Below are 26636 nucleotides of genomic sequence, written 5' to 3'. Positions count from 1 at the left end.
GCCGGGCAGGTCCCCACGACCCCCCGACTGCGGGCGGCGGCCTGGCCCAGGCGCCCTGCAGCTCTAGCTGGAGCTTTTGCTTTTTTTTTTTCCCCCCCTCTCCTGCTTGTTTTCCTGATACTTTTTTTTTTTTTTTTCAGAATTGGAAAAAAAAAAAAAAGCAAGCGCGAACCGCCGCCTGCAGTGGAGCGTGCTCGGCCTCCAAGAGGCAGTCGTCTCCAACTTTTCCTCTCCCGCCCCAACTCCGCGCGCCTCAAACTTCGGCTCTGCTGGAGCCCAAATCTGCCTGCCGCTCGACTCCACTCTAATAAACGCGCCAAGGCCCCTGGCAGTTGTTTGCAACGTGGGGCCCACATTCTCGAGGCTCAGGCCTGCCCGAAGGCCTGCTCTCAGCACCTGGGCCCAGTTGGCAAAGGGGAACCCAGCGTCCCGGCTGCACCCCGGGAGAGGGCGGAGCGCTCCCGTGCCCCGGGGCAGGGGGGGTAGGGCTCTCCCGCGCCCGGAACGTTGCGAGCAAGGCTTGTGAACGTCGCAGGGGGGCACTCTCGAGAGACGGACAGGAAGAGGGCCAGGGGGGAATGCTAGAACCCAGGACCCACAGCACGGAAACGGCCCCGAGGCTGAGCAGCAGTCAGATCCGGGGATGGAGGGAGCCGCAGAAGAGGAGTGAGGAGGCCTTGGAGGCAGGCTCTGCTGCCCTCCTGGAGGCCGGCAGCCTGCTGTGGCAGTGGAGGACCAGGCCACCCATAAAGGGAAGGGGTCAGGAGGTCGGGGCCCCGGCCTTAGAGGGCTCAGACCAGGCCCCAGCAGGAAGCAGCAGGCGTTCAGGGCCCAGGCCTGGCTCTGTTGTCCAACGAGGGGCCTCAAGCAGGCCTCTCAGGCCTCTGGAAGGCAAACTGAGCCAGAGGCAGGCCTGAAAGCACGGCCCAGACGTGTGTGAGCCAAGTTAGACATAGGAGGCTCGGGCCCTAGGGGGTGTCAGAGACTGATGTGGTAGGGGGCTTCCGAGTCTCCCAGTCCAAAGCCGGATTGGCCAGTTAGACGCTTGTAGATCCAAGGTTGGATTGGGGAGGGGTCTCTGGGAAGTTGGCTAGCAACGCAAGGATTGGGGGGATTTAGGTGCTTAGAGATCGAAGGCAGGCCCTGGGTAGGGGGAGTCAGACAATTGGAAAGCCGAGGTGTTATCTGGGGAGGGGTCTTTGCGCTTAGAGGAAGCACAGAGCAGCACCTGCTTGGCTGCAGGCCTGCGAAGGGGACCAGACCAGGCCAAGATAAAGACAGTGAATAAACCTGGACTCTTAAAAGTGGGCTGGGGGCCCCTGCGCTGGGGGTCACAAAGGGTGAGACATGGCCACGAGGCGTTTAACCGACGCTTTCTTGTTGTTGCGGAATAATTCCATCCAAAACCGGCAGCTGTTAGCCGAGCAAGTGAGTAGTCACACCACCTCCAGCCCTCTGCATTCACGTAGCATTGCTGCGGTGAGTCTCCAGGCGGCCTCTCCGACACACGCCCTGTGTGCACTGCGGCTCTGCCTGTCTGTCTGTCTGTGTCTGTCTCTCTGTTTAAAAAAGAAGATAAGACTAGCATGGAAGCGCGGGGTCTGTTGGCTGGGGTCCGCGAGCTTCGATAACCCTGGCTGGGGAAGAAGCATCTAGATCCTGCTCTACCTCTGCCTTGCACGCTCTCCTCACTTCCGCATCCCTCTCCGTCCTCCCCCTTCCACCCCCCCGGTTGTCCCCGCGCGACCGGCGCCTCGAATTTACATATGTTTTAGCACTGAGATTTGGAGGCTTTTTTTTCCTGAAGCCTTTTTGTTCTGTTTTGTTTTAAGCGCCCCCCTCCTTCCCCCGTCCGCCCCCGCAGACAGCCTCACTTTGGTTCTGACGGTCGGTTTGCAGGCTGACAGATCCAAATCCTTGCAAATGAACGATGCCCTCCTCCCTAGAGAGGAAGGAGTTGTTTTTTTTTTTGAGGGGGGGGGCGGGTGATGTTCGTTTTTTTAAAATGGTCCCTCAGCCTTCTATGTGCCCGTGTTCCCTGTGAATAATTGCTTTGCTGTTTTTCATGGGGGTTCTTGTTTGTGAGGCTGTAAGGTGCTTGCTTCTTCGTTTCCTATTTCCCAGACAGGAAATTAAGCTTTTTCTTCCATAGGAACTTTTTAAAACGAACGTGGTGTGTATGTGAAAATTAACCCCCCAAATAGCCCACGGTTTTGATTTAATTAACCTGAACCGTTTTTAGCCCAGCTGTAGAATCTCTTAGAGGGTGGGCCTGGAAGGATGACTGTTGTTTTCCTGTTTGTTTATGATAAAGGGGTACTTTCCCCGTCTAAACCTCAGTCTCCTGCTCTGTTGAACAAGAAAGTGGGTGCAGATGGTCTAAACAAGAGGGTGATGATGAGCTCTGGGTAGCCTAAATTGAAAAGTTATGAAACTAATTTGTAATGGGGGGGCTCCTGGCTGTAGACAGGTTGGGTTTGAATAGAAGCAGCATTGGGGGGAGAGTAAAATCACCCCAAGACTGGATTCTTGGGGGTTATGCTTGACATAAGCAGTTTTGGGACTCTCACACTTACTTCACCTGTTATGGACTATATTCCTTTTAAATTTTTTATGACTTGATCTAAATGCTTCACAAAAAAAATTGGCCATCTGTCTTGATGATTGACAGAGCACCTACAAAGACAGTTTTTCCTTTTTGTTAATCACAAAAGGAAAATGTATTTGTCCATCTTGCTTATGTAGAAAAACTATTGTAAACTGTTTGAGCAGTTTTAAGAATAAAATCACGGTAAACTTAAATCAAAAAGCATAGAAAACAGGGACTGACCGAGTGTGTGTAGGTTTTCAGTTACTTGAGAATTTGAAAATTTTTTACATTTGTAAACTGAAAAAAAAAAAATAGGTATTATACTGAAATAAGTGCAAAATTGAAAACAGGCTAATTCCAGTGCTAATTTTGAAAAGAATGCTCTGAAATAAATTAAGAAATAGAGAGTAGAAATTGAGTAGGGGGGAAAAAAGTCCTCAATGGAACCTTAGTTTTGCTAAGATGTAAAAATTGCATGTTCCTCAAATGGCTTGATTTTATGCTACCTTGTAGAAAGGAAGAAAAAAAACAGAACTAAAACTCATGTTAATATTCCTTAAGTATTAGTTTTTAACTGATTTTAAAACATAATGTTTGCTTTAAAAATTTTAATCATATAAGGTTCAAAATACACTAAACCATAGGATAACATGAGGCTTTTTTGTTGTTGTTAACCATTTGGTCAGACAGTTTAAAAACCTGATGTCCGAGCCGGCAGCTTTTTAAAAGTGCATCTCTAAGTAAAACCTATTTTTTAAATGGATTTCTTAGGCAATTTTAAATATATATATAAACTAAGTCATATAATTTAAAATATATAGCTAATGTGTACAAGTTGGAAAAATAGATATGTCAGAAAATTTACAGGTATATTTAGCTAGCTCAGACATTTTCTTGAAAATAGATTTGTAAGTCAAATTAAAAATACGTGCCTAATTCAGAACACTAAAAAATATTTTCTACATAATATACCATTGAAAATGTTACATATATTCGTTTAACTATATAAAATCTTTCTCAGATCCTTGTAAGAATCGGATCTTTTAAAATATCCTTATAAAAAAATCCTCATAGTCAATTCAGATTATCTAAAAATAGATTTTGCAATTAAACAAACATGGTTTGCCTAACTTAGAATTAAATAAGTCACATGTTTAGATATTTTTATTGTGTGCATTAAAAAACACATGGCATGTCATAGATTTCCGAAGTGTTTAGGGGTGAATTATTATATTTTCAGCTTGCTTGCAATTGATTCTACAGAAACCATTTCTACATTTACACACAGAAACAAATATGGCAAGACAGCATGACTACGTAGAGGGTACGATATTTTCAGCTTTTCTGCAAGTTGAAAAAATGTAAACATTTTGGGAAAAAAGCCGTGTCTAACACAGTGTTTAAAAACTTTATTAAATAATATTTTTCACTGCATATCTATCTCATACAAATTTTAAAAGCCTCGTTTCTGAGTTGTAAATTTCAAAATCTTGTAGCAAATCAAACAAAATTAATGCTGTCAAATTTGACTGGGTTTTAGGTGATATTAAGAAATTAATTAAAATTCAATACATTTGTTAGATTTATTAGTGAGATCTACTGAAATGTTTGCTATTGAAATGTCCAAATATCACTTGCTTTATATACTTAATCACCACCCCCCCACCCACAATAAAGGAAACAAATAAGGCAGAGTGTTACTTACTAATTGTTAAGTCTACTGATGAATATTTTGGAGGAGGCTGTGCCATTTTACATACTTTTCTGGGTGTTTGAAAAAGCATAAATGAAAACATAAAAAATATCTGTCATGTTGAAAACACAAGCAAGACAATTAAAATACAATTTGTATATATTTATCTAAAACTCGGGTAATTAAAAAAGAAGTAACAAAGCTCTAGTGTGTAACTTAATTAAAAAAATCATAAACTGAGATTTCTACTTCTTAGTTAGAAGAAAAGGCTGTCTAAGTTGATTTTGGGGTGGGCAAATTATCTCACAATTAGAAATCACATCCTTTTTTTTTTTTTTTTTTTTTAGTTTTAAGCCTGAATTTTCACCTCATTTTGGGTGAAAGCTGTGGAAATTGATTGTAAAGTGGTGTTTGTGCGTGCATGTGCGTATGACACACCTCAAAACAAAGCTCACATAAAACTGTATTCTTCAGAAAATTTAAACAGGCTTTTTTTTTACATCCTTGTTGGAGGAAAAAACTGGAAGTTGGTGGTTGAGGGTGGTGCGCTTCATTGTGTGCACCTATAAATGCACACTAAAACAGGTTTTTGCATCCTTCAGGCAAGTATGTCACAGCTAAGCAGGAATTGAAGGAGGATGTGCAGTGACAAACAAAGTCTCAAGGGCCAGGGGGGACCTAAAGGTCATTTGACCCAACATCCCCTCTGATAACCCCTCTGCCTGCCTGCCTTGACCTCATTCTGTGATGGGGATAGGAAATTCCAGCAGGCGTCACCCCCACCTCTTTTACTACCAAAAAGCCCTTGCCTCCATGAACCCTATCTGTCAGTGTGTTGCATCCTGTGATCCCGGCCCTGGCCCTGGCCCTGGCCCCTGGGTCTCTGACACAGGAAGCCCCTTCCTTCTCCTGCAGGACAGATAACCCTGCAGCTCGCTTGTGCCCCGGACCTTTCTCTGACTCAGCAGTCCCGGCTCAGGCAGGGAGGTTAAGTTTCTTGCCTATGCATGAAGTCTAGTTTTCTGTTTTTTTCCTGTGGGCATTTTAAAGCTCAGCTCCCAGAACTGAACTAAGTTCTACTTAATTGTATTCTCCATTGTGTTGATATTAGTAAAACTAATTGTGAAAGGCCAGGGGTTTGATTTTTTTTTTTTTTTTTTTTTTTTTAGACTCTCAGCAAAATGCAGCTGTTGCCATTTCCCATTCATTCTGCTTTGGCCTCAGTTTCAGATGCCCCATCACGGTTGTGCCTCAGGGCAGCATGAAATACAGGGAAGAGCACTGGACTCCAAACCTGGGAATTTAGGGCCAAGTCACACTCTGGCTGACTCAGAATGTAGGTCTCTGGGCAAGCTTTTAATCTCTTCTGACATCTTTTGCCTGATTTGTAAATTGAGGGTTTGAGTTAGGGGAGATTTCTAGTAAGCAATCCTGTGGATTCATCAGTGCTTTCACAAATTCTCTTTTAATGCATTGTTTCTCCTAACCAAGCCTTGCAGTCTTAGCTTTAATTTGAAAAGGAGGAAATCATAGTCAACAGCATTGCCCTGTCCACCAGCCAGATGTTACCGCAGAAATCCTCAAAAGTGGCTCCAGTACTGTGGAGAAGTAGTTTTGACATTCCATCTGCCAAGTGCAGGTTTTAAGGCAACACCTCATTCAAAAAGTTACAGGCAGCTTAGCTTTAAGCAGCTTAGCTTTAGGAAGCTAAGAATTTATAGTGTTAAATAATCACTCAAAAAAAAAAATGTGTGAAGTCTTGAACGAATGACAGGTAGATGCTGGGTTGCTGTTCTGATCTGATGAGGTGTTGTGTAACCTGTGTGATTCCCTTTCATCTCCTGAAACAGATCTTACGAGGGGACTTGAGCTACTTTGTCAGTATTTACTGCCTAATCCATTCTTTGCCTTAAAATAATACCCAATCTATAAATGGAAGCTGAAGTTAATTGGTCTTAGATTAGTTTATTTTTAATAAAACACACGGTGTGTTTTGGGGGAGAGGACTGAAGGTTAAATATGATTATAAGAAATCTGAAGTCCTTCTTCAGTCTTGACAGTGATACTAGCCCAAGGTTTAGTGAGTGCTCACTATGTGCCTGGCTTGGGGCTTGTCCTTCTGCATGTGTAGCCTCACTTAGTCCTCACAGAACTCCATCACACAGGTGCTGCTGTTTTTTCCTCTTGATACAGATCTGGAAACTGAGGTTTCAAGGAGTTATGACACTTGCCCAGTGGTGCGCACCGGGCGAGCCAGGGAGCTGGGATAGGAACGCAGGCAGGCCTGGCCCCGAGCCCCTGCTACCCAGTGGGCCACAGGAGTGCTGGCAGCTTTTCCCGGACATGTGCTGCAGGTCCTGGAGAATGGAGGAACCCATTTAAAAGAATACATATATACACATATATACATATATATATATATTTTTTTACTATAACATCTGTATCTCACTTGACAATCACGCCAGTCCATTTTAACTTGCACATTGAAGATTCTAAGTTTTAGTCCGTGCCGAGTCTGTTGGAAAATTAGTCCCCTGTCTTTAGAATCCAAGTATGAAATCATTGTATATTTCTCTTTAGATCTATTTGCTTTTCTGCTTCTAAAGATTCCATTTGAGCAGAGAGGCTTACTTGAGAATAAGGGTACTTTGTTGGATGAAAGTGAAGCAAACTTTTATTTTGGCAGTAACGGAAATAAAGTAAATATCACTATAGCATAGACCTGTATTTCCAACTCATTTTGCTCAACTTTTCCAGACTTCCTGAGTAAACACAGATGGGTTTCCACTTATTTTTCAGTTTTATGTAGAAAGTTCTTTAGACTATAAATTCCACATGCTACTTGGAGTTTTCAGTATTTGCTTGATTGCACGCCATTGGCAGGTCAGAAGCCTAGATTTAGACATTATAAAGATTTAGAAGGTGGTGATGTGTAGTATCGTGTTTTTCTTTGGCTCTGTTTTGGTTTTTCCTGATGGTAATTCTAAATGTTTTAATTCAGGTCTTGACAAAGTTTCCTGGTGAATTGGTGGCAGGGGGAGTTTTGAAACCTGCTAATTTTAAGTAGCAAAGTCGGAGGGATTGATACGTTTCAAAAAGATGATCTCCTGAATCTAGTTCCTGATGTGGTAGTAGCTGCCGATTACTAATAACTCCCTGAAGTGCTGGTAAGAGTAGAGAGACTGGAAGGTGGGGTAGAAAGAGGCCTGAACACCTGGGTCTGTCTGAATCTCAGCCCTGTGACTTTGGGGAAATGAATTTATATATTCTAAAACTTGATTTTCTTATTTGTAAAAGGAAAAATATACCCAAGATTCTGATTTCACCTCTTGTCAACTAATAATTGCAGAGACTGAGAGATGAGGCTGTGTGCTTCATTAGTAATCCAAGAGGCCAGGCTCCTGTGCAGCAGAGATCTTAACCAGGGTTTGCAGTAATACTTTATCCAAAGATTAGACACCAAGGAACCCCTGCAAAATGGGTGGATGTGCAGGTTGAGATACGGAACTAGGGGTTTTGCCCTGTGTCTTGTATTATTAATAAAAACACCTCAGTGCTTTCGTGCTGAAAATGTTAGCTGTTAAAAAAAAAGAGAGAGAGGTTTTTCTTTTAATAAAGTAAAAGGTAATTAAATCAGATTTCCATTTGACACTGTCTCCTCTATTAGCAACTTGTAGTAGTGCTGTCATGGCAGGGTATACACAGAAATACAGTTCTCTTGCTCTCATGGCAAATTGTAGAAGGAATGAAGGGGCCTTTCAGCTTCCTATAATGTCAGCTAATTGAATTTTTACACAGAGGAATGTTGTGTGGTTACACTGTTATTACTGTCACTGTTTAATAGTATTTTGGCCCTGATAGACCAGTTTCATTTGCACTATTAATTTTTAAATAAGGAAGTTATGTTTTTTTTTATTTTCTAAATTTACTGCTCAGGATAAAGAAAAAATCAACACAGTTGATTATTGAAATTCACTGCTAAGTATTTCAGTGATCAATACTGTTAAAAAAAAAAGGACCTATTTGTTCAGATTATCTATCATTAGTAAAGATCTCTTCAGAAGATAGAGTTCCACGTTGATCGTAAAAAGATCCTTTCCTTTTAAATTGAAACTTAATCTTCTGCCAGCCGATGCTTCTTCCTTCCTGCTCCTCTTAAAAAAAAAAACAAAAAACTGTCCTTTTTGTTTTGTTTTACTTTTTTTAATAATAGCCTTATAATAACAGTATGCCTCCTAGACTTATAATAATACATGCCAAGCAAATGGGGAGAGTTTTCCTTTGCTTATACCACCTGTATCTCTCTCCGGGGACAAGTGGTTTCCCGGCTTGCTTATTGCCACGGAGGAAGCCGTGTCTGCGGGATTTAATTTGCAAAGCCCTTACATATGTGGTCACTCAAATATCATCTGAATACAGCCATAGACAATTCTTGTGGGCTGTTCACTTTCCGATTTTGCTGCATTTGCAATGCTGATTTACATGCTAAAATTTACTTTTATTTGACACAGTGAAATTATGTTTTAGCTTTGCTCTCTTAACTTCCTAAGGGAAATGGAGAATATTGTATATGCTATTTGACATTTGTGAAATAGAAATACCATTATATTTTATTGCATTTAAAACAAGTATGTATTATTTGTTTCTATTGTATTTTAAGTTTTACAACTGTTTATTGTTTGATTCCTACCTCTTTTACCAAAACAAGCACAGTAAATAAAAGTAAAAAACACAGTAAATTAAATATTGATATAGCTTTTTTTAAAGGAAGAATTAGAAGGGGGAGATTTTTTAAAAGCTGTGATTAGTAGATCTGTATTTTTAGTCAACTTTAGAGTCTTGAAATCTCAGTATTTTCTCAACTGACCACCCCTTATCTATCTGTCTGTTTGTCCCCATCCTTTGTTTGTTTTTTGTTTTTTTTCCGCTGTCCCTAACTGGATGGGCTGATGGCAACAACATATCTCTTCAGGAGCTGGATGAGGTATTGTGTTTTCAATATTTTTGAATGTCGGTGTATACAATTAATGCCTGTTTTTCTGAAATCTTTGGTCATATGTAAAATGCTAACAGAGTTTACACATATTTTAGCATTTGTCTTGATTACTTCTCCTTGTCGTGTTTTACAATTTAATCCTTAGGATTCATTTACTGTGTTTTCACACCAGGTGAATTGACAATTAGAGAAGGGCTTGGTAACAGTATCTGCTACTCTTGGGAAAGTGTCTCAACTCTGGAGGCAGTAAAGGTTGAACGTGTTTTCCCACTTAAAATCAGCCAGATTGTTTTCAGATGATGCACGAAGCTCCCTTGACTCCCCAGGCTGTGCAGGGGGGTCGTGGGGGCGGGGTGGTGGTGGTGCAGGAGGACGTGATGTCTGGCAGAAGCCCTCAGGAAGCCTGCCCCAGAGCCACCAGACCTGTTGAGCTGTCTGCTGAGGTGTCACCAGTACGGAGCGAGTGACCCTTGGGTCGTGCTGACTGACTAATGGTTACGTGGCCCCCTTCCTAGCAGCACGATTTTGGCCTTTTCATTACTTATTAGCAATTCTCCCGGAAGATGGAGAGGGTACGTGTTCACAGCACTTTAATAAAGCGTGGAGGAAAAAAGAGATTGAACTGTGATAGTTGGTTTTGTGTTTTCTATTATCTGTTTCAGCCAGGAAGGGGTTGGAAATACTTTTCCTCAGGGTATACGTTTTTAAAAGGGCCCTTTTAAAATTGAGGGTGGGAGAGTGTCCCTGGTTTTTGTCTTAATTTGGAAGTATGAACTGTGAGGTGGGGTTAGGCCCACTGTCTTCGAAACCAGTGGGGTCCCTTACTTGTTGATAATAACTGCAGATGGGAAACAGCCTGAAGATCCTTCTTGGGGAGCTGGTTCCATGAAGTGTGTAGCCTCGCTTGCTCTCTGTGCTGTGCCTGTTAAAGGGTCCAGCCTGTCTCAGGCCTGCAGGGCAATGAGCTCCCAGATGCAGGGCCACGTGGGAAGAAGCCTGATGTATAATGATGGATACTGCAATTCCCACTCTTTTTTTAAAAAAATTATTTATGTTTTATTTATTTATTTTTTAAGAAACATAACTCACATTCAGGCTTGTGAGTACTTAGGAGATTTTTGAAAAGAGACACAAGAAGCTGTTGACAATGGATAACTTCCAGGAAGTCTAGGGTGGAAGGGAAACTGCCGACCCTTTTCTTAGGTTGGGCAGATAGTTTTAAACCATGCACATCTATTGCTTGAGTCATTAAAAACCAATTAGTATTGAAAACCAAACCCATCCATCTAGAAATGGGTGCTGCCCTTACTGAATGGTTTGGAAACGTGGGACCTGTGGCCCACAAAAAGAAGTGTGCCCTGGTTGGGGTGGGGTGGGGGTAGCTGGGAAATAGCCACAGTGGCCTAAGTTTGAACATTTCTCCCACTCGGCTCATCAGGGTCATCTTTCCTGAGGGCTCCGCCATCTGAACCTATCTCCAGGCTCTCCTACTTCCTCTTCAGGCAGCAAGTTCCAGACACTGGCTCCCCCCTCCCCACCTCAAGTTCTCTCTGCCACATTCTGGAGCAGAGACCCAGAATGGAGAGCCACCTTTCCGGCCACATGCCCCGAGGCCCAGCCTGTCCACTCTGGGGCCGCATGGCCCCTCAGCCCGCCAACCGCTCACTTCCCCTTCTTGTCCTTTATCCAGAATCAGCATATCAGTTATGCAGTGAATTGTACATGACATGTCTTATGTTTACTTCATTCATTCACTCCATTTATTGTTGACTCACGCACTAATTAGGAGTGCGTGTTCATTACAACTGCGTGCCGGGTGCCGAGCAAGAAGCGGGGCTGTGTTGGGAACAGCGTCCAGAGTCTCAACTCTGCCAGGGTGCAGTAGGGCTTCCAGTTGCCCCCGACGTGGGTCAAATGGAGGCCATCCCTGTGTTGGTGAGGCCAAGCACGCTGTCCTGACTGTGTCATGATAGCCACATGGGTTTGTCATTTCTCCTTCTCCAATCACTTTGGCAGTCAGAGCAGGATTGCTCTGCTCTTCTCCAGAAACAGGTATGGGGTGCCCCAGGAGAACACCACCGCCGTCGCTCTCCTGCCCAGTGTCTGGCCGTGCTCTCCTCTACTCCCCACCTATGACGGAGTCATCTCCCAAATTGTTGGCTTCTTAAATTCATAGGAGGAATGATTTTAAAAGTTACAAGATGTAAGCATCAGGTTCCCAAACCACATAGCCTGGGAAGGGCAGGGTGATGGGGCAGGAACGCGGGGCCAGCCAGCAGGGCTGGCTCCCGGTCACCCTGCTGGGGGCAGCATTGAGAAGGGAAGTCTCAGCCCCTTGGTATCAGTGTTTGAGGAACAGGGAGCTGTCTTCTCTGCAGGTCTGTTGTTTGGCTGAAAGTGGGGGTTCAGTCGGGGCCCATAACCTATGGTGCATGCAGTTGTTGCTTCCTACTTTTTTTTTTTAAGTTTGTATATGAGAGTTGAGGGGGAGAAAGGAAGGTTAGTGAACCTAGCAACATTTTATCTGGGTGGTGTGGTTGTCAGAGTTTTTAATTCTGTATTTTTTGCACACATAAAGAAGTGGCTGTCTTGAACATTTACTGTTTCATAATCAGAAAAGGTAAACACTATTTTAAAATGATCACAGATTAGAAAGAAAAAACTGTGGTGCTGATAGCCCCCAACTCTTTCATGTAACATACTTCTTCACTCCCTCTAAGGAAGGGGGTTTCTTCAGCCTTAAATGTCTGTTAGCCGTCTGAGCACAGTGAGTTGACTGCACCACATACATGCACACTTTGTCTCAGGTGGAAACCAGAGCTGCCAGGTAGTGTTTGTCAACGTCCCTTCTGGACTTTTTAAATGTGTGTTGCTGCTAACGATCCAGCATTGTCAGTGTTGGTTCTTATTACCAGTGCATTATGACTGAACTTAGTTTATTATTTTTTTTAGATGAGTGTGCGTGTGTGTGTGGATATGTTTGACTTTTCTAATCTCTCCAGAGGCTTTGCATATCCTTAATCTTATGGAGCACTAAATCAGCCTTTTCATAAAGGTCGGGTTTTATAAGAGGAGGAAGGCTGTATAGTTTGAACAGCAAGATTTATAACACCGTGTGTGTGTGTGTGTGTGTGTGTGTGTGTGTGTGTGTGTGTGTGTGTGTGTGTGTGTGTGTGTGTGTGTGTGTGTGTGTGTGTGTGTGTGTGTGTGTGTGTGTGTGTGTGTGTGTGTGTGTGTGTGTTTTCAGTCCATAGATCAAGCACTTGTCCATGCTGTCTGGTGTTCTTTAAAGGGACAGTTGTCAATGTCTGACAAGGGCAGAGATAACTTTGATGAGCTGAACAAGAAGCCTGTGGGTGTGCCATTGTGAGCAACCGTTGAAATTTTCCTGCACTGATGCAGTTGAGCTGGGTAACTCTGGGGTGGGGTCACACACCCTATAGTTCTTAGAGGACACGAGTTACAAATCAAAGAGATAAGAATTCTTAAATTCTTAATTCTCATGAGTACAATTTTATTTATATATTTTTTTTCTTATTTAAAAAACATGGAAAGATTTTTTTTTTTTTTTTACTTCAGAAGCATAAGTTCATTAAGAAAAGCTTTAGTGACCATCATCGTCTCTTCATTGGGGGGACATGGAATGGAACAGCAGCAAGTAAAGTGAGTGAAAAATCTGACAGCTTTTTAAGGCCTGAGTTGACTTGGATGGCAGCTTGGAAACGGACATATTTTGGATCTTAAAAATGAGAAAACATTGAAATGGGAAGTGAGGTTTCTGAAGTTGAAAGAGTGATGGTTTTGCATTTAAAATGTATTTTTTTAATGTTCATATTTGTTCCCAGTTTTAATTGACAGTTACCTTCCATTAGATTTTCCCTTCCTAAAACAGTCTTTATTAAAAAAAAAAAAAAAGGTACATACTGTGATACATATTACAAGCCGATTCTGATCAAATAAATGCCACGTTTCTTGTAAGGCTGCCTTTATCATGATAAACTCTTTGCTATAGATGATATCATAAAGGGGACAAATTATTCCCTGTTTAAAGTTTTTAGTCTCAGAGAATCAGCTATTCTCATTGGCACAATCCTGATACAGCCTGTGGGAAAGCTAGGGCTGGCTAGCTGGGGAGTTATCTCTCCCTTTGGTCCCCAGCAAGCTTCCTTGGGACGCCTAAAGAGGGTGTGTGTGCGCACTCTTCTACGTGCATTTTTGGGGGCACACGTCTATTATGTAAAACCAAGTACTGCTTAAGAAGGAGTTGAATCCACTTCAACTGACTTCATATTTGATTTATAAAAATTTCTCACTTGTTTCAGAGAAATTGATACTAGTTACTACTGTGCAGATAAACTTAGGTAAACACTGCCTCTGTATCTTTTTTGGTTTAGTGTATTTTGGTTAACAGTCACAACAGTACAAAGTTGTGAGTTTAGAATCTCTTAAAACAAATTACTGCTATTATTTTATTGAGATACAGTGTAATAGTAACATGCAGTGTGTTAGATGATAAACTGGCACAGTGGAAATTCTATGACCCACAGGGGTTGCTTTGTGTGAACAGCTGGAGGTTTAAATTCTGCTCGAGTTAGGCAGCAGCTCTGTGTCCAGTGCCTGCCGTCCAGCCAGCGGGTGCTGGGTGCTGGGTGCTGGTCTGTGGTCGGTCCCTTTTGGTTTGGTCATTGTGCCCACCACAAGGCTGCACGGCTCTTGGTGGCTTTGAGGGGAGTTTTGAGGAGTACACAGCTGTGCGTGGGGTGAGGGGCTATGTCTGCAGAGCTCAGGAGAGACCACTTTGTCCGTGCCTCTGTGCTCAGCCAGGCCTCTCCTGTGTTCCCTGGCATCGCTGGTGGGAAATGGATCCGAGGACTGTGTCTTGTGTTGTTGTTTGAAGATGAGGGCTTGTTATCCTGATAACATTTTCTTAGCAAATTGCAACTGTATTTCATGGGGCTGCCAAAATGATTGGCAGCTGGTGGGGTGACTGGGGCTTCCGGAGTCAGCCGACCCAGGTTTTAATCTGTCACATAATAGCTTTGTGACCTTGGGCAAGCTAGTTAACTTTTCTGGGTTTCAATTTCCTCATTTATAGATTGGAATAATAGCCCCTAGCTCACCTAGCTTGTGTGAGGGTTAAAATAATAAAAGGAAGGTAAAATTCCTATTAGTGGACTCTTAAAAACAAACAAGGTGGCTGTGGTTGAGAATTACACAGCACAGACGCAGAGCCCCGATAGCGCAGGTGGGGTGACGCACCATTTGTTCAGGACCTGAAATGACACTGGCCCTGCAGGGTCCACGCCACTGCGGAAGGCGCTGGCCCTGATCACGATTCAGATGCCCAGGGAGCACTGCTGGGGCGGCTGGTCCCTTCAGCATGGTCATTGCGTCAGACGCGCCCCCTGAGCCAGTGGGGGCAGCGCTTCCCCCGCTGTGACAGAGCCCGACGCACGACTCCAGTGTGCTTTTAGGAATTTTGCTGTAATCTCCCTGTTCCGGGTTTAGGGGTTGTTGCTTGAAGAATTCTTTTAATTTAGGCTTTTCCTAATGTGATTCCCCCCCCCCCCCCTTCATCCGAGGATGTTAAAAATTTTCCCTTGTTCCTTTATTGTTAGGAAAAAAAAACAGTATTTGCTGAATGAGTGAAAAAATAAATTTAGATAAATGCAGGGAGGGGTGAAGAAAAGCAGTATTCATTCTCTACCCAGTTCTGCAGTACGATTTACAAAATGTACAAAGTCCTACCTGTAGCAGACTTTTATGTGCTGTTTTCCATTATTTTCTGATCATCATTTGCATCTTTTGAAACTGGCATTTATTAATTCTGAACTCTGGAGGGGTACCTCAAGATCCTTTCAGCTGTTAACTGCCTCCAGGCAAGAGAACAATTTAACCACACCAAACCCGTGATTTCCCTCCCATCCTTAAAAGCTTTCTAACGCAGTGTATTACATAGGTAAAAAACAAGTACTATGGAGATCATTTGAAAATAAGGGAAAATGCTGCCTGTGGACATTTAACCAAAGAAAGGGAATGACAGTGTAAGATTGCCTTGAGATTTTAAGGATTGCTTTTGCCAAATGGTAGATAATTTGCTGACTGTTTTAGGCAGTTCTTTCACACATTTTAACACCTGGTTAATGATCTTGTGACTAAGATAACCGGATCAGCCCTATTTACAAAATAAGCTAAATGTCTGTAAGTAAACCTTGAAATGTTTGCATTCATTCCATTTACAGCCTAGAATTTTTTCTTTTTTAACGTGTCTGATCAAATGAATTCCTGAGTTTCATGCCATCCCATCATAGTACAAGTGCTAAGGTTTTTCTTTTAAGGATCTCTTGTTGACTTTTTCATTACATTTCCATAGCCAGATCAAGTCAAATTCATATTGACAGTTATGTCCAAGGAAATTAAGAATTGGTACGTGGAAAGATAGGAAAACAGTTCCATATCCTAGCAGTATCAAAAGCAAGTTTGTAATGCAGGCAAGTGCTTTGCTCCTCTATTTCTCTGTCTTAGTGAGGGACTTTTAAAAGGGAGTAAGAGTGTGCTTGTCTGGACTGAATTTGAATAATTTTTTTATGTCCCTTTATTTCTTTGTAGCTCGCTGATGATCGCATGGCTCTGGTGTCAGGCATTAGCTTGGACCCAGAAGCCGCAATTGGTGTGACAAAGCGGTCCCCTCCTAAATGGGTGGATGGAGTGGATGAAGTAAGTGGAATGGTCGTTTCACACTCTCTTATTTATAGAGGTAATTATGACATTAACGTGTTTTAAGATATCTGCCATAAAGATTGATTTGGCTACACTTGAATGCATGTCCTTGTAAGTGTGTTAGCTTTAGAATATTCAGGTCACACACCACAAGAAAGGTGTGTGTGTCTGTGGGCATGCTTGTGATTTTGGTTTTAGTAGTAACTGGTGGCTCAGTGGTAAAGAATCCGCCTGCCAATGCAGGAGACTCAGGTTTGATCCCTGGGTCAGGAAGATCCCCTGGAGAAGGAAATGGATACCCACTCCAGTGTTCTTTCCTGGGAAATCCCACAGACAGTGGAGCCTGGCACGCTACAGTCCATGGGGTCGCAAAAGAGTCGGACATGTCTTAGTGACTAAACAACACCTGAATTACAGAAAGCAACTGAAGAACTGTGTAACCAGGAAGAGTGGTATTTGAATATCTGGTGGTTTGCATTAAAGGTTGCTCAGTCAAGTGTGAGTTGGCGATGAGAACTATGAGAAGACTGAGCTCCATACTCGTGAGTGTAGCTGTTTGTCTCAGAGGACACTGGGATTTCATTTGTTTAGATACAGTATGATGTTGGACGGATTAAACAGAAGATGAAGGAGTTAGCCAGCCTTCATGACCAGCACTTAAACCGACCTACCCTGGATGACAGCAGCGAGCAGGAGCATGCCATTGAGATAACCACACAGGAGATCACGCAGGTGAGGGGGGAAGGGGTCCTCAGGTGGGAACATGGTCTCCCGGCCTCCTCACTCTCTCAAAAGCTGGCCCACGGTACAGTGCTAAATGAGTCCTAGCGTTTTGCTTCCCAGTTTGGAGTTCACAGAGGGATCCAGGAGGCCCTGAGCTCCTCCAGGCTTCAGCATCTGCACTCCTTGTCCTGCAGGAGTGGGGACTGTTTTTCGATTGTTCTTAAGTACTACTGTGGATTGATCTGAAAATTAAATTCAGAGCATTATTGAGTTCAATCATTTGGTTTTAGGACGTATAACTTCTATTGTATACTAGTGAGCAAATATTTTTCTTGTTTTTTTTTTTAAAAAAAAAGGGTAGTTGTAATTGAATGGATGGGGAGCCATTGGCCAGACTGAATCTCTTAATATCCCAGAGAAACTCAGCCTCCTGGAAGTGTCTCTTGTAAAATGTTAAACTTGAGTAATTTTAAAATAATGTGACTCAGGACTTCCCTGATGGTCCAGTGGTTAAAAATCCGCCTTGCAATGCAGGGGACGTGGGTTCCATCTCTGGTTGGGGGAGCTAAGATCCCACATGCCCCCTTGCCAAAAAAAACCAAAACATAAAGCAAGAACAATATTGTAACAAATTCAATAAAGACTTTTTTAGAAAGGTACTTTAAAAGTCTTAAAAAAAACAGTGTGACTAGTGTGTAAACAAGCAGTTACATTTTTCATTTGTTTACACCTCCTGGGTTGCTGCTGCACAGAGATGGGGCGTAGTGGGTGGGGAAGCCCCGGGGCATTAGAGCATTTGGGTCCTGGCTTTTAGCAATTAACAGTAGTATGATTCTCATTTAACTCCTCAGACCCCGGTGTTCTTGTCTGTAAAATGGAAATGATAATACTATACCTGCCTCTTAGGGTGGCTGTTGGGATTAAATGAGAAGGCCGTGAGGAGCAGTGCACACGGCGTGTGCACACACGGCATCTGCTCAGGTCTGGCTCAGCTCCGATTTCCTGGCCATCCTCAGCACCAGCCTGTGCGGCCAGAGCCGCTGTGTGTCTCCCTCCCGCATGCAGGCATCTCGGGGCCCCCAGCCTACTGTGAGCGCCCCCTGTCCTCCCAGCTCTTCCATAGGTGTCAGCGTGCGGTGCAGGCGCTGCCCAGCCGGGCCCGCCGGGCCTGCTCGGAGCAGGAGGAGCGGCTCCTCCGAAACGTGGTGGCCTCGCTGGCCCAGGCCCTGCAGGAGCTGTCCACCAGCTTCCGGCACGCACAGTCCGGCTACCTCCGACGTGAGTGTCCACCCGCGTCAGGCTCTTGAGTGATAAGAGTCCCAGCGCTTGGGTCATGGGACAACTCTGTGTTTCTGTCCTCCTGCTAGTTCTCCGTTTTGTCCTTTGCTTTTCATGGTTAGGCTTTGCATATCCTTCTACCTCATGGGGTAGAAAGTAGCTCCTTCTGCCCCCAGTGCGAGCCACATCCAGGTTGAGGCCAGCCCATGGGGCATTGACAGTCCTCCTCTAAAAAAACAAAAGAGAAACTTACTCTGTTGTCAAGTTTAAAGTATTCGAAAATCAATCTAGCATATTTTAAAAGCATGTGGTTTTCTAGGTGTTAGGGTTGCGGAAGCTGCTGATAAATGGATAAAAATAGTTGTAATCGTGTTGAAGCTTCATATTGGCCTATCTGTCTAAACACCTTACCTGGGAGTAGTTAAAACAGACACATTCTCTCCCAGCCTCCCTTCCTTCCCAAATAGTGCAAAGTCAGGTTTCAGCTACACCCTCATTCAGAGCACCCATGAACTGGCTTTTTCTGTATTGCCATTGCAATCAATGATATCTCCACAGGCTCCCCCAAAAGCTTGTTCTTCCTCCTGACAACTGGCATATTAGTGTTTGTGCTATCATTTTACTACTTCTAAAATTTGATTAGGGCCACTTGGAATTCTTACTAGAGATACTTTTAGAGAGAAATACTTAATTTTTTAAATGCTTTTTAACAGAAGTTCAGTGTTTCTGCTTCACTTAGAGAGTCTCAGATGATTGTATTGCATTGTCGTTTACCTGGCATCCGGTGAATTGTTCGCATTTGGAGTGTGATTTCTGTCCTAAGTAACCCCAAATGCTTGCCTGCTGTTGCATGGTTGTGATCCTTTACTGTCCCCCATGTCTGCTGGAGGTGAGCAGGGCTTCTTCTAAAGTCGCTAAGAATGTCTCCATTTTGACTGTTGAGTTTTACTCTAGATACCCCCTTTTAATGGTGGAACAGTAACCAGGGTGGTTTACATATTCAAGTAAAGTGAATTCCTGTCCATGATAGGCATGAAGAATCGAGAGGAAAGATCCCAGCATTTTTTTGCTACATCAGTACCGCTGATGGACGATGGCGAGGATAATACTCTGTATGACCGGGTACGTGTCGGGGCCACAGACCCGCCCGCTGCGCATGTGCGCTCCGCTCTGTTTCCTTCTCTTCGAGGACCTTTAACTTCCCTGAGACGCAGATGGATTGGCACTGCGTGGCGTGTACATTCATCAAGTGCTTTGCAGCTGGCGGGAGAACAGTCATGGGGGCCATACTGTTTCTTCCGTTCCAAAGACTGCAGGGAGACCTTGTCAGCTGCCTTCCAGAACCTTCTGGAAAGCAGTCTGCACACCCCACTCCCAGGAAGAACCCTGAGGCACACAGGCTTCTCCCTGGTGCTTTTGCCACTTGGCCCTGGGGCAGCTGCCGACGAGGGGTTCTCTTTGTCCCCCACTTTGGCCAGTGATGCTTTAGAGCCCGCTGATTCGGGGGGATCAGATCTTTCTTGTTAGGGAAGAATAAGTGCTTGTGTATTATGTGCTCTATAGAAATAGTTTCAAATTTGAAATTCTTTAAGTTATATCTAAAATGGTACACCACACTTTCTTGGGAAGAAATCTAATGTGCACATTTTGTCCTCTTTGTTTGCCTAGGGTTTTACAGATGAGCAGCTAGTGCTGGTGGAGCGGAACACGCTGCTGGTGGAGGAGCGGGAGCGGGAGATTCGCCAGATCGTGCAGTCCATCTCCGACCTGAACGAGATATTTAGGGACCTGGGAGCCATGATCGTAGAACAGGTGTGTGCATTTACCTGCCTTGTCAGTGGGCTCTCCTGCCCTGATACCTCGTTCTTCCCCAGGCTTTTTAATTCTGCACTTTTGTCAGGAAAGCAATTGGAACCCATTCCTTCTGTGTATATACGGTGTGTGTGCTCAGTCAGGTCCGACTGTTGGTGACCCCATGGACTGACTGTAGCCCACCAGGCTCCTCTGTCCATGGGATTCTCCCAGGCGAGAATACTGGAGTGGGTTGCTGTTTCCTACTCCAGGGAATTTTCCCGACTCACTATGTATGTGTGTATGTATATATGTGTACAAATAACAGACTGCTGTCATGCCCCATAAAAATACTAATGAACTATTTTTTAGATGAGAAACAGGTGTCAGTGACAGTGCTCATGTTCTGTCTCCATCCCAGGGCTGCTCCCAGGAGCACCCCACGCCGGGGGCCTGGCTGGCTGTGCCCACACTCAGTGCTGATTCTGACGATGGATAAGTTTTCCCATCTAATTTTGGCAGGTTATTGTGTAATGGCAACTGGAACCACTAGCCCTCAAGTAGAATTAGATTGTTTGTTCACTGTTACAATCTGATTAGGGTGTTTTATTATCTTGCCAGTGGGGATTTGGGTCCTGATACCCCGAAACCAGCTGCAGACTGGAGCAGATGAGGCTGTGGAAGATCTAGTTAGGTTAATTACTCCCGTGGCTCCCACAGAACTGCTCGTGCTGTCGTCTCTCCTGACGCAGCACACTTCTGTTCAGAGCCCCATCCTTCCATGGAGCCCAGTGTTCCTTTCTTCCTGTTTGAACCCAGCAATTAAAAAATTACAAGCAAAACTCGCCTGGAGGCGAATGTGTGATTTTACATGGTGTGTTGGAGCTAACCATGTTTGCTGTGACCCATGGAGGCGCATGGAGATGTTCAGACATGATAGTCAGTTTCCAGACCTCGTTCTTATCAGGCCTGGCTTAACTGGCCTTCTCTACTTCCTTGAACCTGCGAGTTTAAGCCATAGATGGGCACAGAAGCAAGCCCTTTACCACTCAGAGCCTGTTTCCACTGAACCATATATTTCTTAAAGCCCCAGTAAGCCTGAATATGGAGTATCCTGTAGTGGCTAAATCCAAAAAGGAAACCTCAATTTGTCAGTTTTTTCTTCTCATGAGCTGGGCTTTCCTGCAGCTAAAGGCTGCACTCTGCCACTGAGTGCCTCACTTTGCTTGGTGATGGACTCCAGAGCTGACAGGGTGTCCCTTTACCCCACAGTCAAGTAGAACAGATAATCCCATGGATGACGATGCCTGCAATCTGCATCTCTCATTTCTGAAGCTCCATTTTCCCAGTTGTGCTTGTTGACTGTCTGTGACTGTCATTTATCACCCAGGGTACCGTCCTTGATAGAATCGACTATAATGTTGAACAGTCCTGTATCAAAACTGAAGACGGCTTGAAACAGCTCCACAAGGTAATGGCATATCTTTCAGTGGCTGAGAATTTGAAGAATTGTTTTCCCATATCAAGAATTCATACAAGGCTTGTCTTCTGTCTTAACTGTCCCCGGCACTTTTGTCTGCCATCAGCTCGAGATGGGGCTGTGAAAATGCAGCCTGTTGTGTTGAATAGAGCCCACCATGTGGGCTGTGGCCGTTTCCCTGCAGTTAGTGAATCCCAGTACACCCCACATGCAGAGTTGAAGTTGCTGAGAACCCCCTTCTGGGACAGCAAACTCTGAAAGAGTCGGGGTCTTCTTCCTTTTAGAAAATATTTTATTCCTTGGCTAGGCCCTCTTGTTTTAGGGAATCGATTGAGTGGGTATTTGTTAAAATCCGTGTTGCGCATTCTGTCTGCTGGTAGCTGCTGACTCAGGCCTCCCTTGTTGTGATACTTTCCTGATGAATTGCTGGTGGGGATTCATTCTGGAGAAGATAAAAATCTAATTTTCTCTTTTAATTACCACAGTATATCTGTGTACCACCTTAAGGAGAGAGTAGTCTGTTCAAGTGAGAGTATTAGCTTTCTCATTCTTTGCTAATAATCCGATGGCTGTCTTGGGAATGTTTTTCATGATATTTGTTAAAAATAAATGAAAAACATCTTTAAAAACCTTGTAATCAACCATGAGAAACACATATGTACGCTGCTGAGTGACTCTCATATATAATTGGGTGCGGGTTTTCTTTAGAAGGCATGAAATACTTCACAGGTGAAATAGATTCTGTCCATCTCCTCATGGACAGCGGTACTCCTAGCCACGTGTAATGGTCATTTTCTCGATTCACTAATGTACTTCTCTGTCATCTCTCTGAGACCAGTCACTTCCTGTGGTAGAGGTGACCGTACCTGACCGTGCTGTCAGGTTTACGGAAGGTGAGGCCTCGCACAGGTCTGACCAGAAACCCTCACCTTCCTCTTCTACCTGCTTGTTACCGTGTGCAGGGCGGGAGTGGGTGGGACGCCAGCAGACACTGAAGAAGAGGAGGTCTGCCTTGTGGACACAGGAGGCATTCAGTTCATTTGGTTGCCGCATTTTATGTGTTAAAAACGTGAAAGCTAACTTTAGTTTCTCACTCTGTAATACCTGGGCCTTCATGTGCTGTTGAATTATGCATTGGTTTTGAAGTTTCTTAAATAAAAACTAGCAAAACATGTTTTGTAATACAACAGAGATAAAGGGGAAAAGCTTTCTCTGCGGGGGTGTACATATCTAGTGAGAACTAAAAAATTTGTTAAAGGTTCGACTTTATAAATCATTTTGAGAGGTTTTAAAGTATATCATCTGGTGTTGGCTTCAGTGGTGGTTACCAACTACAAGAGTGAGCACGTACTGTCCTCTCTCGGGCTTGGCTGGCCGTCGCCTTGGCGGTCAGCTCATCCGAGGCTAGCGGGGCCTTGGAGTCACTTCTTCCGGGCCAGGCTGTCCAGATGGGTGAACGTGTCCTGAGGTTTCCTGCTGTGGATGAGTGGCTCCTGGTGGGTGGGCGGGCTCACTTAGGACACGGAACTGCTGGTCAGAAGGTTGGTGGGGATGGGGAAGTGGGCATGGGAGGCTGGACCTTCTGAGCAGGCACTGCCCTCAAGCTGTCTCCTCCTCACTTTCTCCTTTGCCCTCACCTTTGCCATGAGGCAGTGCCGTCCACAGAAGTGTGGGGATGTGCTCTCCCCATGTGGTCAGGGACACCTTCGCTACTCTCTCCTCCCCTCTCCTTTCTCTGGGTCACGTTCCTGCACAATAGGCGTGTGTCACTAGACACACAGGATGACTCAACTCGGGTGGGTTCTTTCTGCACCTGACCCCACGGGGCAACTTTCCTGTTTCTGTTGGGTTGGTCAAAAAGTCTGTTTGGGTTTTCCTGTAACATCTTACGGAAAAACCTGAATGAACATTTTTGGCCAACTCAGTACTTCCCAAGGATGAATTTCTTCTTGTCTGTAGACTCAGAGGAGGTAGAAGAGCCTTTCCAGACCCCTCACTTCTCTCCCTTCTGGCTGGAGTCACTGGAGCCAGAAGTTTTGACTTCTCAGTGAAGGAGCTGTGCGTTCCTCCAGAGAAACGTGTCTGGAAGCGAGAGGCTTCCATAGAAAGAGTGGGTTCTTGCGGTCAGTGGAGGGGGATATAAGGAGAGGTGGGCTGTGTGGAGCTGAAGGCAGAGCCTTGGACTTCTCCCACGGCCCTCAGGCGATGGTGGATCCCCAGCAGGTGTTTCATGAAGCCTGTAGGTAGGGAACTCAGGGGTCATGAGAGTCGACTGAACTCTAGGAGTTAATGGCAACGATTGTGATGATGGAGCCAGTGGCAGAGGTGTCGGGTGTGCGGGTACAGCCAGAAGCTAGGACTAGAAACGAGCCAGACTTGATTTTGGAGAAAATGACGACCTTTTCTCCCTCCTCTTTCTGTAGGCAGAGCAGTATCAAAAGAAGAATCGGAAGATGCTTGTGATTTTAATATTACTTGTCATCATCATTGTCCTCATTGTTGTCCTCGTCGGCGTGAAGTCTCGCTGAGCAGCGTCGGGTTGGTGTGTGCGGCACGTGGACCCGGGCACGAGGCCCGGTGCCCATGGGCTCTGGCAGAGGTGCGGCCCCAGCCTAGTCGGGGTGGCGGCGGTCCCTTGGACTCCTCGGCCCGGTCGTGCTCACGTGAGGGGAAGGGGCATCTGTTTTCCTTCATTGTCAAGACGTGAAGGACCTTGGTTGGATACTGCTGTGGAATAGAGATGAGTTCTCGCTTCAGTGATTTTTTTTTTTTTTTTTAGAAAGAAAATATCAGTTGAACGTTTACAGGCCTTGTCATGCTGTTTGATGTATCATACCTGTATATGCTCTTTTTTTTTTTTTAAGCAATCATGTCTGAGCAGCATGTTAAAAGAATTTTTGGAAAAACTTTTTTTAAACCATCTGGTTTTTAAGAAATTTGGTACCAGAAATTTATGAGTAGAGGCAAAAATGCCTCTTCATCTTTGTCTATGTATTTTCCAGTTCAAAACAAACTGAGAAGTCCTTTAAGAATTTATAATCCATTCCCCATTAACTTAACTTTTCCATCACTGTTAATGATCAGAGTAACAAAGTGTGAAAAATAAGAAACCATCATTGATGTTAATTAATTAACACATTTAGATGGGCCAGTTAAAACAGCTTCATAAGTTTAAATTAATTATAAATGGAGTATTCCTCATCTCAAATTTGTGCACTGCATTTTCTCCTGTAAACCGAAAGGGGTTACTAAGCAGAACCACCCAAATGCAAAAGTTGATGATTTGAAAGAACCTCACATTAAAAGGGCACTCGGCAGTGTCAGAAAAGTCACCAGAGCTGGCCGGTATGTCCCCATGCTCGTCCCCAACCATCCTTGCTCAATCCATTACTTATATAATAACTACATAAAGACCTGTTCAAGCCAGACACTATTTAATGGACTGTGAATTTACACAGAGGCCATTCTAAATGGGTCACCCCATTTAGGATTTAGTGGGTCTCAAATTATTAACCAAACATGACTCCATTTCAAAGTAAAATATTCCCTCAGTGGTTTGATTTATTGGCCCTTCCATTGCCATTGAATATGCCCGGAAGGTAGGCATATTCCTGCCATTTGTGAAAATCTTGGCTCAGAAAACCCCTCATTTGTGTGAGCATGAATCCGGTCTCCAAAGCAGGACTTTGTTGTTCACTTACCTATTATCAATATGGTGCTCAAACATATTTCTGGACCTGTGGAGTAATGTGGAAAGTGATGATAACTTTGAAACCTGAAGTTGTTCATGTTTTAACGGGTCTTGAGACACCAGTGTAGTTTTAATGGTCTTTGTGTCATTTTTGATGGCTTTCCATTGTTTTTACCTCTTGTAAAATGTTTTAAAAGAGCATGACCTCATTAAGTGTGCTACGTTTTATTTGGACCAGTCACATAACCTGTCTCTCTAGAATTGACTTTGAAGTTATTTCCAGAAATTTAAACTCAAATCCCAAGATTCAAGTTGTCTAAACAGGTCATGTGCTTAAAAAACCCAGACCACTGCCCAGCCTTCCCATTCCAGGTGGTTCATGAAGCCGGGCAGTCCCTGGTTTCCTGTTCCTGATGTGGGCGTGGGGTGATCTAAAGGCGTCCCTGGCATATCGGGAAGTAGCGTGGGATTCCCTGACAGCTACTTAACTAGGGAGGAAGGCTGGGAATGAAGTCCAAGCCCTCCTCAATTGCCCCTGAAATGAGGGTCTTCCTTGGTCCTTGGGAGCAGCTGTAGGCTCTTTAGCTTTTTGAGCTCAGGGAGTCAAGCTGCTCCCGGGATGGGGGCTGTCCAGATGAGGGGCCTCCCTCCTAGACAGCCTGGGGTGGTGGTAAGGGTTATTGTGGGAGCTTTCCAGTGCTCAGGCTCACTGACCCTTGAAGGATCGTAATCCTTTAAGAAAGGATCAGTATTTATTTGTATTTATTTTTTAGTGAACAGGATGATTAGTTGGATTTTTTACCCAATTCCTTTGGGTAAAACAATAAATCTGACTAGAGATGGCTTGAAGGATCCTGTGTGGGATCCAGACAGCTGCCCCCTCTGGATCTCCAGCAGCACCAGCTGAAGCCCAGCCGTCTGCTGCCATCACCGTGTCCCCAGGCCAGCAGCAGCTGGAGCACGTGCTCCAACTTGCCAGGCTCCACCAAACACTGTCTTGTTCTGTTGAGCCTCCTCTTGGGGACAAATCAGCAGCACTGCAGGCTGGAAGGGGAAGTTAGTGATTAGTTTCCTGGCACCCAAGGGTCCTCCTCTCTTTCCTTGTCTCGCCTATGGCTCTTGTGGCAAAAGTGGCTCCTCCTGGCTCTGCTCTCGCCACCAGGAGGGCTCCTCCAGGCTCAGCCTGGACCCCTGCCCGCTGTGATGTGGCCTGCGCGGCTCTGTTGACTGGGGCTAGAGGGGGGACCCGTAGATGTTGCCTGTCAGGTCCCTGGAGCTCCTAATCTTTTTCAAGATGGGAACTGAGCACTACTGTCTCTTGTTTTATTAATTTTCGGTGGGGGGAGGTGCTGACTTGCCGGCCTTGGGCGTGAAGCCGCGTTCATCTCTAACGAATTTACGGCAGTGTCTGCTAATTGAGAGAGCATTATTTATTTGTTTTGACACAAGTGCTTTCAGTGTTTTATCCTAGCTAATGGCTTCTTAAAGGTAATAAAAATCTTCCAACCTAATTGGTCAGATAAGACTTTTTGTGTGTGTGTGTGCTTAAATAAAGCAATTAGTGAAGCGCTTCTATCCAAAACGACTTTTTTTTTTTTTGTCCTTTTTAGAAAACTAATTTACTGTTACTGGAAACTTTTTGTACAATAAAGCAATCATGCAGATTCAAGAACA

The 26636-nt window shown here is 44.4% G+C and overlaps 1 protein-coding gene across 26 annotated transcripts; it reads left to right on the top strand.

Moving 5' to 3' along the window:
- Positions 1-604: 604 nt before the first annotated feature.
- Positions 605-26636, top strand: STX16 (syntaxin 16). Of its 26 annotated transcripts, none has more exons than XM_081559133.1 (11): positions 605-1428; positions 5453-5619; positions 7285-7456; positions 15653-15770; positions 15889-15996; positions 16591-16731; positions 17835-18000; positions 19031-19122; positions 19669-19812; positions 21182-21262; positions 23695-26636. In XM_081559133.1, exons 4-11 carry the CDS (start codon positions 15765-15767, stop codon positions 23797-23799), a joined length of 843 nt encoding a protein of 280 aa, XP_081415259.1. In that variant the 5' UTR covers positions 605-1428; positions 5453-5619; positions 7285-7456; positions 15653-15764; the 3' UTR covers positions 23800-26636. The 26 variants fall into 26 exon arrangements, with proteins under 26 accessions (XP_081415259.1, XP_081415260.1, XP_081415271.1 ...); XM_081559134.1 differs by having other exon boundaries at positions 7285-7472; XM_081559145.1 differs by lacking the exon at positions 15653-15770 and having other exon boundaries at positions 5508-5619.

This window comes from Giraffa tippelskirchi, chromosome 13, assembly GCF_054371585.1.
Source record: "Giraffa tippelskirchi isolate mGirTip1 chromosome 13, T2T-mGirTip1v1.2.pri, whole genome shotgun sequence".
Taxonomy (NCBI): domain Eukaryota; kingdom Metazoa; phylum Chordata; class Mammalia; order Artiodactyla; family Giraffidae; genus Giraffa; species Giraffa tippelskirchi.
This window is presented reverse-complemented; position numbering and strand designations above follow the sequence as displayed.

Bases quoted from the DNA above. Each gene is read 5' to 3' on its own strand.
- STX16 (XM_081559126.1), top strand. From the start codon at position 1,348: ATGGCCACGAGGCGTTTAACCGACGCTTTCTTGTTGTTGCGGAATAAT. The intron at 15,997-16,590 runs GTAAGTGGAATG...TCATTTGTTTAG, and splicing joins GGGTGGATGGAGTGGATGAA to ATACAGTATGATGTTGGACG. The intron at 19,813-21,181 runs GTGTGTGCATTT...TTTATCACCCAG, and splicing joins GAGCCATGATCGTAGAACAG to GGTACCGTCCTTGATAGAAT.